Here is a 15358-nt window from a genome sequence, read left to right as displayed (position 1 = left end):
TGATGGCATGATCTTATTTGCATTTTAAAAAGAAAACTCAAGCTACAATGTGGAAGTGGACTGGAGAGAAGGCCACATAAGATACAAGAAGCCCAACGAGGGTGGGGAGACTTTTGTAGAAATTTAGGCAAGAGGTCATTGTCACTTGGAATAGGATGGTAAAGGCAATGGTGGAAAACAAGGAATGGATGTGAGAAAGAGAAAGAAATTATCTTCACTAACATCGAAATGTCCTTCGACTTCATCCAATAACAGTTTCTTGAGAACATGCCTTAAAAGTGAGTGAGAACAGCAAATCAAACGAAAATAAAATAACTGCATGTCCAGAACCAATATTGTGACCCGACATTGGAACTGTATGATCTTTTCATCTCAAGATTAGGGTGAAGTTCTGAGCACTCAGAGTACAACTGTCGATCACCATCCCACACTCCACCTATTATCGTGAACACCCAGAACTTTCCTCCTTTCTTTCCTGTCGCCTGCATGGGACTGATCCTGGGTTACTCTAGGACAGGCAGCATCTCCTTCCAAAAGAGTTAGGTTGATGCCATGTGGGTGCAAAGGCTTTGGAAGAATAGCCATCCAGTCTATTGTTCGTTTAGCACATTTTCATTTATCACTTGCTGTGTGATGTGCCAGGGCCAGCCTAGGTGCTGCCTTCAAGGGGCTCACAGTCATGTGAACAAATGATTGTTACTCAACACTACAGTAACAGATATATATACAAATTTGTGGGAGAAAAGAACAGATTTTTAGTCAACATGCTAGGGCTGTTAAGATTTGCAAGAGGGAATTAGGAAGGTTTTACAGAAATTAAGGTGCTTTAGCTGAGCCTTGAAGGATAAACAAGAAATCATCAGATAGACAAGGATAGGAAGGGCATTCTTGGCAGGGGGAACAGAATGTGCAAATGCAAAGAGCATTCAGAGGATGATTGTTTTGTTTTGAGAAATGCAAGTCACTTGCTATTAATTATAATGGAGTATAAAGTAATGAGGTGTAGGGGAAAGAAGGTGGGGGGTAGTTGATAAGCTTATATTAGCTTATATTCTCAGAGAATTCACATCTTGAAGACCTGGTAGGAACTTTATCCTATAGGTGGTAATCAGGAATGACTACGAAGTCCAACGTTGATCCCCTGCCAACAGGAAGAGCAAGTGGCCTCCTATAAGGTTTCATGGAAACCAGCTGGGGCCCAGTGTTTAAGGCCCTCAGGCCTGGTCAGTAGCACGGCATGGATCCCAGTATTCCCATCATGCCAGGGAAGAGGCTAGCTCTTGCCCAACCATAGCTGATGAACGCTGTTTCTGGATCTCTCTGTCATTCAACTGTAAGTGCAAGACTTGTACCCTGTCACCAATCACGGCTATACCAGCTTTCCACTATCTGCAAACACTGAGTTGATAAAACAGGCCAACGCCAAGGTTCTGCCACATCTTAGAACATATTATTCTATCACAGTCTCCGAATCACACCAGGGGGTTGGTGCATTCCTAATTAGACAACTAAAAACCCCAGGCAAGTTTCAGGGTCCCTTTCCTCGACTCTAGAATGTCTAGAATTTCATCAGTTTTAATAATGAAAAGACAACAGAGTATCTGCTAGCTGCTACTTGTCCTTCTCTATGTGTTTTATCCATGAACACTGCACCAGCTGGTTTGGTTGAGTTTGCTGTTTGGCCATTTGCTCTTGTTTGCGCGGCAGGTGGTGAGGTAGAGGATATTTTAGGGAGGAGAGTTTAGAATAGTGAAAGTTTTTCGAAAGCTCTTGAACTAGTCCAGATAGTCAGATAGCCTTGAACTAACACAGCAGCAGGGAGGTAAGAAAAGAAGGAATGGATTCAAAAAATATTTAAGAAATAAAACTGCATTTGGAGAGTGAAATTCAAACATAATAGCTGGATGTCCAGCTCAAGTGGCTGAGTAGATGATAGTGTCATTCCTGAGACCAGGAATAGAAGAAAAGCAGGAAGGAGGGGCAGAATTTAACTTGGAACACATCAAAGGTAAAGAACCTATGTATGCAACATTGAGGATATTACTCAATGGGCGCAGGACTGATCCTATTTTTACTCACCATTATTTCCCCAGGAACTAGGGCAGTCCCTAGAACACCATAGTAGTTGCTCAATAAATACTTAATGAATGAATGGCTGAAGACTTATTTTACATAGAATCATCAAAATTTGGGGAAAGGATATTTGTGCTGGCAGCAGGGCATATGAGCTTCTGTGGTAAGTCCAATAAATGTGAAAGGGAATTTCTGATGCACCAAATCCTTATTTTAAATTTCTGATTGTATTTTTCAGATTCTCAATTTACAGTTAAGTTTTATGGCTCATATAGAAGTACTGTTTTTTTTTTCCTGTGTCCACAAATATCACTGGCCTTTGGTTTTAAAAAAGTCCTCAAACAATCTCCATGTCAGGCATCTGGCAGCACCTGCAAACTGTAGTTATTTCGGTTCTTACTGACCTTGGGTGTTACAGTCAAAGTCTACATCAGGCTATAACAAGATAAAACAACTAGAAAATTTATGAATTCTGGCTCCAGAATTAGCACTACTTTGTGAATATGCTATCCTCTGAATAGCAGATTAGACCCAAGATGTATATGAAATCAGAGTAAACCCCAGAAACAGAAAAATTTATGCAAAATAATCAGATGACACATGTTTTATACAGGGCTGTTAGCCAGTGTTTTATTAAGAACAGACTCCCCCCAGGTAAAGCGATTACCAAATTAATTTGATTTGTAACTGCCTTTCTCTCAGCGCCTATTTTTTTTTTCTTAGCAAAGAGTTAAAATTATAAAAGCTCTGAGTCTAGGTATAGAGGAAAAATAATATTTAGCAAGAAAAATCCTATGCATAATAATTTTTGGAGTATAAAATGTTGTCTTACCCTCAAAAAGCACTTCTAGGTCCTTTATAGTTAGCAGATTTTGACCCATGTCCCATCTATCCTAAATTTTCTCACCACAGTTACACACTTACCTATTCTTCTGAGAAGCTGCTACTATAATTTCTTAATTAACAATTGGCCCAAATTCCCTCCATCCACTTAGTTTTTGCTCCCTCTGTGCTGTGGGCCTCCACAGGGCTAGACATAGGAAAGGATCAAAACCTAAGGGTTTTGTCTGAAAAATTCTACTGCTTTATCAGGCCTAATTCTCAACCTCCATATATATCCTGAACCTACAGCTGGGTCACTGCAGATTCAGACTGAGCCCTGCAAGGCATGGGTCAGTCTTGGCCTTTAGGGGAATGATTTGGGGATGGTCACCCACAGCCCTGGGAATTACCATCAAGTTGTACTTCCCTTCTAGCCCTAGCTCTGAGGTTTGGCTGTAGCAACCTGGCTTATGTCTTACTTCCGAAACATAGCCCCTGGCTGCCCTTCCAGATCCCCAACCTGCCTCCCAGCTCACACCAAGTTCCAGTAACTGCACTTCAGTCCCTAATTTTGACCCCAATATTGGGAACCTCTGCTTGTTCACTCGTGTCCCTACCATGATAAATGATCAGTCCCCAAGCCTTTAGAAGGCGGAGGCCCTGCCTTCAGAGGTCAGTACCTCTGGAAGCTACCAGTTGCCAAAACCTCCAGCTTAGAGACTGGGAACTTGAAGTCGATGCTGTTTTATCTTGATCTCTGGGTATAGCTCTATCCATCCCCATTCTGATCTCTGAGTTCTGCATACTATTGGCATATCATGTTACTCCTTATTATTTTCTGGTTATTGCCAACAGTGTCCTATGGTGAGAATCGAAACACCCCTCGATGACCATTGGCTGGAGTTTCTTTTAGCCCCCACAGCTATGTCCACTCCCCTATCCTCTCCCCACCCCTTCCCCCATCCTGTTGGGCAAGTCTAGCTTTAGGATAGGTCTCTCATCTACCCAGAAGTTCTGAACTCTGAAGTTAACAGGGTATGGCTAGACAGGCCAAGAGTGGTAACAAGAATGTTGTGCTATCTCACCTATGATCTAAGAATTTCAGGCCAATTAATGGAAGGAAGATAATGAATTAGAAGGAAAACAGTGAATTGATTTGAACAGATACAAACATTAAAAACAGTTCTCTGTACCTATCTGTACTTCTTGATTCCTTGACCAAATTAATTAACCCAGAGAAAATTCAGTGTTGATATGATATTCTCTGTAAATTAATCAAATATATCTTTATTCATTTAATAGAATCCTAATACAGTTACAAATGAGCATATTAATAGAAATGAAATGGAGGCTTCCTAGTATCCAAACAAATGCTCAAAACTTAATCAAAATAGGATGAAAATTCCTTTCTATACTTGGACTTTTGCCGGTAAGAAGGACCAAGATGAAGAAACCAACAAAAAAAAAAAAAATAAAGATATACCAGCTTTTTTCTGCAGGAAAAACCCTGTTGTGCCACCAAATCTAAGAATAAACTATCATATGGAACAGTAACATCTCCTGAGAAAAGTTATCACTCCCATCAGACCTACCGGACGAGATTTGACTCAGCGGTAACTGGTGCATTCTTTTCAATTATTCCCAGGAAGCTAGAGAAGTCTGAACCATAATCAGTCTTTGTACTAAATTTTACAGACTGTCAAGTACTTTAGAAAGATCTACACCATGCAAGATAGATCATTTCTTACATTTATTTTTCACTTTATTCTCAAACATAGACAACCTGAAAATTTTTATTAGAGAAAGGTGTTAACATTTAATTATTTCTAAATGTGAAAAACAAGTTTTACCTTCAGCTGTTTTTTGGGCTACTCCATTATACTACCTCACTTTTAATCATGTGTTTTCTTTTCCCTATGAAGATAACAGATATTTGGACAGCCTGTGATGATCCACACTCATCTTCTCAGTTACAGAGCAATTTGAAGAATAGTGGATATTAATCCATTGTTCAGATACAAAATCTTAATTCACTGGAAATTAATAACTTATTTCACATTGTACTTTTAATTTATCATAATAATTACCCAAATATAATGATGCAAATGAACAATTGGCAGAGTCTGTAGCATTCTCCATTAATACTTTATAGTAATATAATATTTCCCTAAATCCCAGACTCAACAGATTTATTTTAATTGTTCTGTTGAAATTGATTTCACCCCTTTTTTGGAAGTGTTTTTGTTTTTGTTTTCTCCCATCCATTCCCGGCATTACCAAAATGACAAGGAAATGTTTAGGTCCATAAATGCTTAGACAAATAATGACAGTAATATTATCATCACATGGTGTGCAGTACATTTGTTACAAAGCACTTTTACATCCATTATCTCATTTTAACTTTGTTTCTCATAATAATACTGAAATATGAAGACCAGGTATTAACTGTTCCAATTTGCAAATTATAAAATTCAGGCTGAGAATGGTTACATGACTTGTCTGGGACCATAAATGGTATCATAGAAAGGCCAGATCTTTAGATTCTACCCTGTACAGTTCTCTAGTGTCAAAATTAACTCAAGAAAAAGAGGGTGAATTATTCAACAGTAGTGTAACCACGTTCTGGATTCCTATAACAAAAAAGCAATGTGCAAAGAATAATCTGGCTTCTCTCTGAGAACCTGGATTTCTCCTTTATGAAAATCAAAATAACAGAACTGCTCTTATTTCTCCTTTCAACATGGGCTACTGGGGATCTCAAAGCCAAAGGGAGACTACAGTATTGCACAGGAAACTACAGTTTCAAAGGGAAACTGCAGTATTGTATAGGATCCTGTAGCCTGCATATCTACACTCTATTTTTTTCTTCCAAATAGCTGCAAAAGAAATGTTTCCACTTCTTATAAAGGTATTCTTATAAGAGAAGTGAAAAACCTTAAAATGGTTTCCAGGTAACTGAGTGATAAGAATGAACAACCAATCCACTAGAACCCATGCCTTTTAAACAAGACAGCAAACTAAAACCTTTGAAATCAGACAGGCCAAGTTTCACACCCCAGCCCTTCCACCTACCAGCTCTGGAACCTTGAATAAGTTATTTAACCACTCTCAGACTTAGTTTCATCCAAGAAATGGAGACAATAATAACAAGCACAGAGTTGCTATAAAGATAGAGAAAACCCATGAAAAAATTGAGGCAGACAGTGCAGGTTGGCACGTGTGGTGCATTTCCCTAGAGCTGAAACACTGAGCTTCTAACCTTTCTTGCAGTTAGACCTGCCCGTGTGACTCAGTTCTGACCAGCGACATGGAAGCATGTTCAATTTTGCTTTTCTGTCTCTTTCTTCTGCTGGGATCCTGGGCCAACACTGGGAGGTTCCTTGGCCATCAGCTCAGGATTTCTGAATCGGAAGACAGAAGCCTGACAGCTTGATGGCACTATATAGCTATCATCCAGCCCTGAACTACCCACCCCCTAATTACTTATTGCTTGAGATAAATAAGCATCTATTTGGTTAAGCCCACAGGTCAGGTTTCTGTTATAAAGCAGCCAGACACAAGCCTAACAACAGAGCCTAACGAAAGTCTGGCAAAGATTCATGCCCACCAAACACCACTGTCCTTAGGTTCCCTCCAGTCACAAAGGTATGTATTTGGAGAAACGATTATAATAATATTAATAGTTAAAAAACAAACTACCAAATTCAGTAGATTATATAGCATGATCCAAATTTCATGAGGAGGAAAAAAATTGCTGTGAGACTCAGGGATATCCAGGAGCTCAGAGAATTCTATTAAGCACATTACTGTGAAGAAAAGAAAATGTGTATGTTCGTTTTAACAAGGCTATTTTGACAAACTACTCTACAATGTCCTGCTGGGTTTCCCACAGGCCAAGGACACTGTGGGTTCAGGCCCAGTGGAGCACAACAGGGAGCCTCTGACCAACCTAGGGAGCTGGAAATGAGTGTTCATGGGAGGTGCACTGATGCCTTGTGATTCTTTATGCATGGCCTTGGGTGACTATTTGGAGGACAAATGACTAGTCTAGTTTGTAATTTATATTACAATGTAAGAGAATGGAGAGCCAACCATGTTTTTGTTGCACCAAAAGGAAATATTTCTCAGATTATATCAGCACAGTTGTGGTTTCTAACATTCCTGATACTCCCTCACTCATTTCCAAGGAAATTTATGCTCTTCCTGAGCAATGTATCTATCTTAGGCCAAAATAGAGTTTATTCAATAATTCCTGCAAACACTGAACCAGGCAGACTTAAAAGAGATAGTCGTTGGCTAAGCAGGAAGGAGCTAATTCCAGCCCAGGGGATGTAGCCTTCTCAAAGTGGGAACACATATGGTCGCACTGTATTACACTGACCTCTCCCAACACACACACACACACACACACACACACACACTGCATATTTTTAAAATCCTATGTGAAAGTGAAAATTTGGCCTTTCATGCCTAATAATATTCAACAAATATTTCACCAAAGTACATCTGCAAATAGCTACATCAAAATATTCTACTTGGTTCCCTACGGTTCAAGCAAGGGCAGTGCAGTGGTCCAGCCCAAGTGGGACATAGGGAACCCTCTTGGCAAACATGAGTAGTTGGCAATGAATACTTATATTGAGTGGGAAGCATGACATTGAACACAAAAATGAAAAACTTGTTGTTCTTCAAAAGCTCACAAGAAGGTAATGAGATCAGCAGATAAGAACTTTCAGAAAACTGATACGTAGATGTGTAGTTGTGTAGATAACTAGAATATGTGGCAGAATTGAATGAATTTGATAACAAAACTATAGGAAATTGTGAAAGGTCCAAATGAGAAGCAACTAACTACTGTAATAAAAGAGATTCAATGTGGCATCTCAAAGTACAGAGCATTTCAACAGTCTCTTTCTGAGGATATACATCCCTTATTAGGACCTGTTAACATTCCGCAATGTATAGAGCATCTCCTTTCCTGTACTGCACCTTGGCAACAACAGCAAAAAAACCAATGGATAAAAGTAGGCAAAGGAATAATAACAATACTGATGGCTGACGCATATGGAACATTTAGAGGAAAAGTGCAAAGGTACCGATGTATCATCTGAGTCAGAGAATGAGTTACTTGGCATTCTTTTGCTGAAACTCAGGGAAAGAAGGGATGTTTTGTTCACACTGACAACACTGAACCTGGCCCACTCACCTGCATTTCTGCCTCATCGGCACATGCTACTTTCTTTCCACAGGGAACATGAATGAAGCATGTCAATTAACTAGCAATTCAGTTTGCTGATAACAACCAGAAACATTTCACTAAGAAATAATAATATGGTGAGAGCAGGGGGAAATATACCATGTTTTCAGTGACGCGAACTGGTTTTCCAAGATTTGTATAAATTGACTAGTCATCTGAGATTCGCAGCAGAAAAATACATGTGTAACTTTTTTCTAAAAAATCTACTCATTGGATTAGTTCAGCCTTTTGTTATGACTGTGCACACACACAATAATGTAATGACTTCGGGTCTCTAAGGAAAAAAGCATTTTTTCCTTCATTATTCAAGGATGGCTCCTTGGCCTTGCAACTGGAACAAAGAGGCACAGAATTCATTTGCACACACTTTAAAAAGTAAATATTTCCTACCATCCTACTGCTGCAACTGACAGATAAGATAGGAGGCTAGTTTATATTTCTTTAATCATCTCTTTTCTTTAAATCCATTTTCTAATGCAAAGTTAGAAGTCAGTTGGCATGGCTGGAAGCTCTCATCTATAAAAAGCCTCTTTTAAATTTCTTTTAAAATGTTTCTGTTTGATGAGCTGTGAAAGAAGATTGCTTTCTTATTTCTTCTTCATGTCATAGCTAGTTGGTATCAGTTTTTGTACACAGAGGAGCCTGGGGATTGCCTTGCTCAATCTCTGTTCCACCTTCTTTCCAGCTTGATAGTTAAAAACTGCCTCTCCTGGACTTCTTTGCAACTAACGTTCTGGATGCAAATTAATCTTTACCCCTTAGATGCACTTGAGGAAGATACGGAAGTAGGGGAGAATTGGAACCCATCTTCCTGCCGCTGTTTCTGTTGGAGGCAGCTGTGGCCATGCCAACAGCAATGGCACCTCAGTTTCCTAATCCCTAGACCACAGTTAAAGCAGTAGGTTCTCGAACTCAATAATTCCAAGAGCCACCTCTTGACTCCCATGTCTTCATTCTTCCAGTGATTTTTCTAAGTGCCTACTTCCATGTATGAAGTATCTTTCTGGCAAAAATACCAAGGGAAATTTCTCTACCTTGCCTAAACCTGACTAATGCAATTATATTCTTCATTTCTCAATATCATGATGCAAAGTATGAATCAGCACATTAACACCAAACACTTAAATAATGCTTTGTAGTCTACACAGTACACTGACATGCATTATCTAAACTGATCTTCACCACTGCTCTGTGAGGTAGATAGGACAGGTGCTGCTCTGTCCATTACGCAGATGAGACAGCTGACTTTCAGAACGCTTCGGTGACTTATCCAAGGCATTTAGTTAGAGATGGAGACAAAATTCGATTCTACATTTTATGACTCTTAGTCATTTCCTTTGACACTAGAAGCCTCCTAAGGGCAAATAAAGAAGACAGAGATAGAAAGTACATGGGTGCTGGCAATGAATTAAACCTTTTATTTCCTATTTAAATTTAAAAAACGTAGCCCTCATTCTAAAACCATTAAACTAGACTAAAACACCTGCAGATGAGCTAGTAAATATGAGCTGTTTCATAGAAAGTGTGACTTTGGATTTGATAGAATCTGTACCCAAACTTTATAGGATCTCTCCTCTAAAGACTCATTGGCTATTAATAGAGATACATGAAAGGTTCAGTCCCACTTTCCAACTCTGGCCATGAATTCTCTTTCTGTACAATCATCCGGCCAAACCAAAAGTGGCTAGAAGACAACTTGAAGAGGTCAAGATTCATTTCTCAACTTTTCCCTAATGGCAATTTCACCTAAGATCCTCCCTCCCCCAACTCAGGTTCCCTAAAATAAAGATTTCCTTTTTCCCCCACTTGCTGCCTAGATATATGCCAGGAAAATGTTTTATTTCAATGTTCAGAAAACAAAGAAGAAAAACATTAAGTAAGCAAAGCTTTATTTAAACCACTTCAGAAGTGGTCAAATTGAATTCTTTCTCTCCATATCCACCACTCCTCCACTTCACAGCAGTAATCTAACCACGGGGTTAACATTCAAGAGCTCTAAGAAGGAAACTTCCAACCATATGGTCCCCACTCCCTGAGAGCAACATCAGTCCTAAGAAAACATTCCAGTATCACAAATCTTCCAGATCATTCCGCAGCTAACCTCAAAACACTAGAATTCCACAATTCCCTGAACATTCTCTGCTTGCTTCCTTCAGTCTCACACAACTCAAATCAGAAAGGCTAGGAAAACTGCAACTCTGCAACATCCTACTTCTTCCCTTGCATCAAAACATTATGTGATTTCTTCACACACACAACATGACAGGTATAAAGAAAACATTTAAAATTAAAAAGAGAAGAAAGAAAATGAAAAGTAGATCCAATGGGTTAGAGCAAACTCAATTATCCCTTTCCTACTACATCAAGAAGTTTAAGAAACTATATCGAAATGCAACAAACTCTATACTCACCTGGGGGAAGAGAGAATAAGTTGAATTGTCAATGGTGAATGAGTACAAAAGCTCCCCATCATACCACATGCTCTTCCCCATGGGGGAATTCATTTTAGTCATAGCAAAGAGATGGGCGGGGTCGCAGCAGTCTTCCATTTGTTTCCTAGGAGAGAAAGCACAGGGAGAAAAGAACAGCAGGTTAAGTGAGCAACAGATTCATTCACTTGTCATTCCCACAGAGACGTGCAGCCTTACCTCAGTGCGAGCTCACAGAAGCATCAGCGTCTCCAGGGTGATTAGACTACTTACTATTAATTCACTCTTCCAGCCATCCAAATGCATGACTGGAATATTTCATAATAAAAAAAAAACAATTTAAGGGAAATACATCAGCTCTCAGATGCAGCTGAAATATGTCAAAAGGCAAAAATAATCATACTATCGTTGCAAATGTACTGATTGATTCAAACATTCAGATGCAGAAAAGACTTGGAGAGCTAACTTTGGAGACTGCTGAGCTAGTCAGCTGTAGCAGAAACGCATCTGTATCCTGACTCAACAGTCAGGTGGTTCAGTTCAGTGAGGAGAGACTCTACGTGAGCTGCATAAAGTAGGGAGTTTACAGATTGGCCCCCAAAGAGGGTACACAGCCCCAAACTGGGGACAAGACAGGGAACAACCCCTCGGAAACCCTTTTGAATAGAAACAGGAGGAAATAAGTGATGTGATCTCAGACACTGGCCAAGCAACCTGCCTTCTGACGGTTAAATCTGTGGGCCTTTTTGGTTGTCATTTTGTCTGGCTTCTCAGCAGTTTCTGGCACCACTGGGCACTGGGATCTTTGTGAAGGTCTCTCCTCACTCCCTGAGTGTCTGAAACTCCAGTTTCCCAGGGCACCTCTTCCTTCTGGTCCAGCTTGCAGGCTACCCTGCTGCTCTCCTGTCACTGTTCTGTGGGGCAATATTTATCTGCTCCTCCAATTAAAAGTCTGTCAAAAGCCAAATCCGTTTGTTTACTCACTGAGCTTTCATGAGCAACAGAGCCTATTCCCTGCTGCCCGCTCTAGAAAGACGAATGAAACGAACGGCTGACACAAACCACGGCCGAATGGTGGCCCCACATAGATGTGCCAGCTTGGACATCTCTAGCCACACATGGTTCAGAAGCTCAGGGCTGAGCGGGGACGGTGGGGTGCAGTACCGGGCTTCAAGCCCTGGCTCTGCCCCTGACTGACTCCACTACTGGGTGAAGTGTCTGGGCCGAACCACCCCCGGGGGATTTTAAAGCACACAGTAAAAGTTCAGCACATGTGAGGTGTTGTCCTCATTATCACACAGTCCCAGCCTCACTGTTGACGTGAGTACAACTAGTCAGTGAGGTGGCAGCCGCCGAGGCCTGGTGGCCAGGGGAGGCCTCCTCAGCCCGGGTGGAGGTGCTCTTCCGGCCATACTGTGCTTTCTCTTTGAGATCTTTGTTGGCTTCCCCTTCACAAAGGGGCTCAGGAAGAAAGACTTCCTCTCAGCAAAGTTGCCAGCATGAGCGTCACTTCTCGCCCATCGGTCCATTTCTCATCAGCTGCGTCTCTCCTTCCTTTTCTCTTCCGGCTTCTTTCATTAATCGCTATTGGGCGTTTCACTACCCAAAACGCAGCGGGATCACGGGTGGTCACGTTGTATAGTGACATGCCTACATTTTGGCAAAAGAACATCCTGGGCGCTGTGTTCAGTCAACAGAAAATACCTAGGCATGGTTTGAGGCCACCTTTAAAAATGAGAACAATCATCATGAGCATGACTCTCAATTCAGGGGGAGAATGAACTAAACTTTTCATTTCCTACTCCATGTCTGGTGATACTTTACTTTTTTAGTCCTTACAGCAACCTATGAGATAATTAAGAAAATGTTTATTATTATTTTTACTATGCCCAATTCACATCTGAGGAAAGAGGCTTAGAGTGTTCACAGGACTTATAATACTTGAGCCACACGGAGCAGAACACGCAGCCATGTCTGCTGAGTCAGAGTCCAGGCTTTTCCCTCCCTGCATGCGACCTGCTCACAGCTATTTTGGTTCCTTTTTACCGTTCTCTGCCCTGAAGGGATGTTCTGCAAACACTGGCCAAGCACCCACAGGACACCAGGTGCCTTCATAGATATTTTTCCACTTAATTCTCACAGAAACCCTTGAGCTGGATGGCTTCAAGATTCTTTTCTCACTAATTCACCTCATAACTAGTGAAGTGGTGGGAGCACAGCTTCGCCCCCAGGTATTTCACCTCAAGCCAGGTACTTGTTTCCAACCAGACCGTAGCTTTCACCTCCAACCAAATGCAACACGAAATTCAGAACAAACGTTCGTCACAGCCGTATAACACCACCTTCCTCTGCCTAGTACCTGGAGGCTTACAAATCTCCTTCACATTTGTTTCCTCTTTGCATCCTCAAGAAAACCTACCAAGATAGGTTACATTATTCTAAACTTACAGACAACAAAACTGACGCTCAGGTCCAGAGACTTGCTCAAGTTCATTAGGTTAATAAATGTTTTCTTAATTATCAAGAAAATGTGTGTTAGATGGCGTGGAATCAAATTCACAACTGTCTACAACATCACCATGCTCAGGGCAGTCATATCTTTAGTGGGGGAAACCAAATACTCCACAGAAAATCAGAAGTGTCACGTGCACACAAATATTTTAAAAATCCAGGAGTTGTAGCAAATTCATAGTGATCGTATCACCATTTGCAACACAGGAGTGGTTTTTCTATAATAAACTTGCAAACTTTTCCCTCCATCCAGAATGCCTCCTCATCTCCTTTCTGCCATGTCCATCTCCAGGGGGTGGCCGAAATGGGACCACAGAGTGAAAACGTGCGTGAGCATCCCCCATGCCTGGGGGCCCACATTAGCTCATCAGCTATATTGGCTATGGCAGCAGCAGCAAAAACAGCAGTACTAGGATTGCCACCAGCAGCAGTAGTAGTCACAGTAGAGGCAGTAGTAACAATTTTTACTGAGTTCTTACCTAACACTGTGTTAGATTCTTAAGATATAAAACTGAACAAAAAACCAGATCTGCCTTCAGAGAACATGATCAAGATAGGGGCAACCAACAAGGAAGTTACTACCGTGTGTGCAGGAAGATGGGACCAGAGCCACAGCACAAATGTGCACAGATATCTGCGGTTGCTTGGAAAAAGGAGGACATTTAAGTCATGCCTGCTCTGAGATTTACAGCCTGAAAAGAGGGGGCAGGATGAAGACGGGGGCAAGTTGTCTCAGGCAGGGAAGCTGCCACAGAGGCACAACACAATGAGATGCATCCCTTTACCAGAATGTGCAACCTGAATGTTAAGTTCGTGATCTCTAAGAAACAGTCAAGTGGAATAACTAACTTCACCTCCATCCAACCTTCAGGTGATTCTGGAGAGAGAAAATATAGACCAGCTTTTAGAATTTGTATCAAATTTTGTTCCCACTCCCTTTCTCATGCTTTGCACTGATGCTACTTATTATTTGTTCTGTGTGTGTGTGTGTGGCAGACAATAAATCACAGAGTGAAAAAGGAAATCCTTTTTTTACATTCAAGTTTAAGCTGACAGATAAGTTTTGGATGAGTGTGAGTTGAGTAGTGGAATTAAAATCTAAATTTATTTAAATTCAAGGGAAGCAGCCGTCACAGCTGATGACGCCATGTTGCATCATGAGGGTAAATATTGGTGAAGCCTGGGAGCTACTTGCTAAAGCGTCACCGAGGTTCTCATCCCTCCTATGGCAGCCATACAGATTAGTTAAGCCAAGAAGCCCTCATCTGCAGATCGTGCCTACATACCAGGAAGAGTGAGATCCAAAGGAAAATAAACAAGTAAGTAAGGGTGAAAATCCAACCACTCAGTGACTAATACCCAGGATCGGAACAAACTTTGTTGAGACTCTTTCAGGTGCCACTTCAACATTTTGGTCAACAGATAAGAAGGTCTGGAGCTGCCTCTCCAATGATGGACAAGAATGACTTCCAAGGAATGACTGAACTTGAGACAAGAGGGGTGGATGAGAATTCCACCTCAGTCTCAGTATTTGGCCAAAACATGCTGTTACATTTCAGCTTTAGACTCAGCTTTTGTAAAGCTGAATAGTCAGGTAAACAACCATTTAAATCTATGTCATTCCTGGAATCCCTGAACATACATGTGTGTGACAAATGATTATGTCATCGTGCACGTTACCATCATACCTAAACAGGGTATCAATGTGGGCAGCACAAACAGGGAACATCATCAGAGTTTATTATTTCTAACTGAATACGCAATTTAAAATTCTGATAAGCAATCTAGCAGTAAACAGTGAAAATCTCTTTATACGCTCCATATGTTTTCTATCAGTCAGGTGAAGTATAAGAAAATATTTAATACTGCAAGAGGAAAATGTTGCAGTAATAAATTCATTATAAAAGCTGTTGATTTTATGTACAAAAAGTATGAAGAATTATTGAATACCTAGAAGAGTAAGTTGTCAGCTAAAAGAAATATTAAGATAAGAAAATACTACATCATTTTTCTGCCAATGAATATTCATAAAATTTTAAATAATGTAAGGCAGAATAACAGAGGTGAGATTAAATAATTCAAATCTTCATAGATTTGATGTACTAGCGTTCAAAAGATTAAACAAAACCTTTAAGAAGTATATTTAATTTTCATTTTTTAAATTCCATTTAGGCAGTGAGTTTTTCAGGGAAAGAAATGTCCTAGATAGGAACTGTTTAAATCGTTATTATGAGGAATTAATAATTAAATGTCAAATTGCCTCCCA

At 40.5% G+C, this 15358-nt stretch overlaps 1 protein-coding gene across 1 annotated transcript in view; it reads right to left on the bottom strand.

Annotated features, from left to right (window-relative positions):
- Positions 1-15358, bottom strand: part of ST8SIA1 (ST8 alpha-N-acetyl-neuraminide alpha-2,8-sialyltransferase 1) — a 172929-nt gene that overhangs the window by 97574 nt on the left and 59997 nt on the right. The window contains exon 2 of the mRNA XM_012640999.1: positions 10564-10708. Within this exon, the coding sequence (XP_012496453.1) occupies positions 10564-10708 (145 nt within the window). The remainder of the gene's footprint in view (positions 1-10563; positions 10709-15358) is intronic.

This window comes from Propithecus coquereli, unplaced genomic scaffold (genome assembly GCF_000956105.1).
Source record: "Propithecus coquereli isolate 6110/MARCELLA unplaced genomic scaffold, Pcoq_1.0 Scaffold16, whole genome shotgun sequence".
Lineage (NCBI taxonomy): Eukaryota > Metazoa > Chordata > Mammalia > Primates > Indriidae > Propithecus > Propithecus coquereli.
Note: the sequence above shows the minus strand (reverse complement) of the source record. Positions and strands in the feature narration are given on the sequence as shown.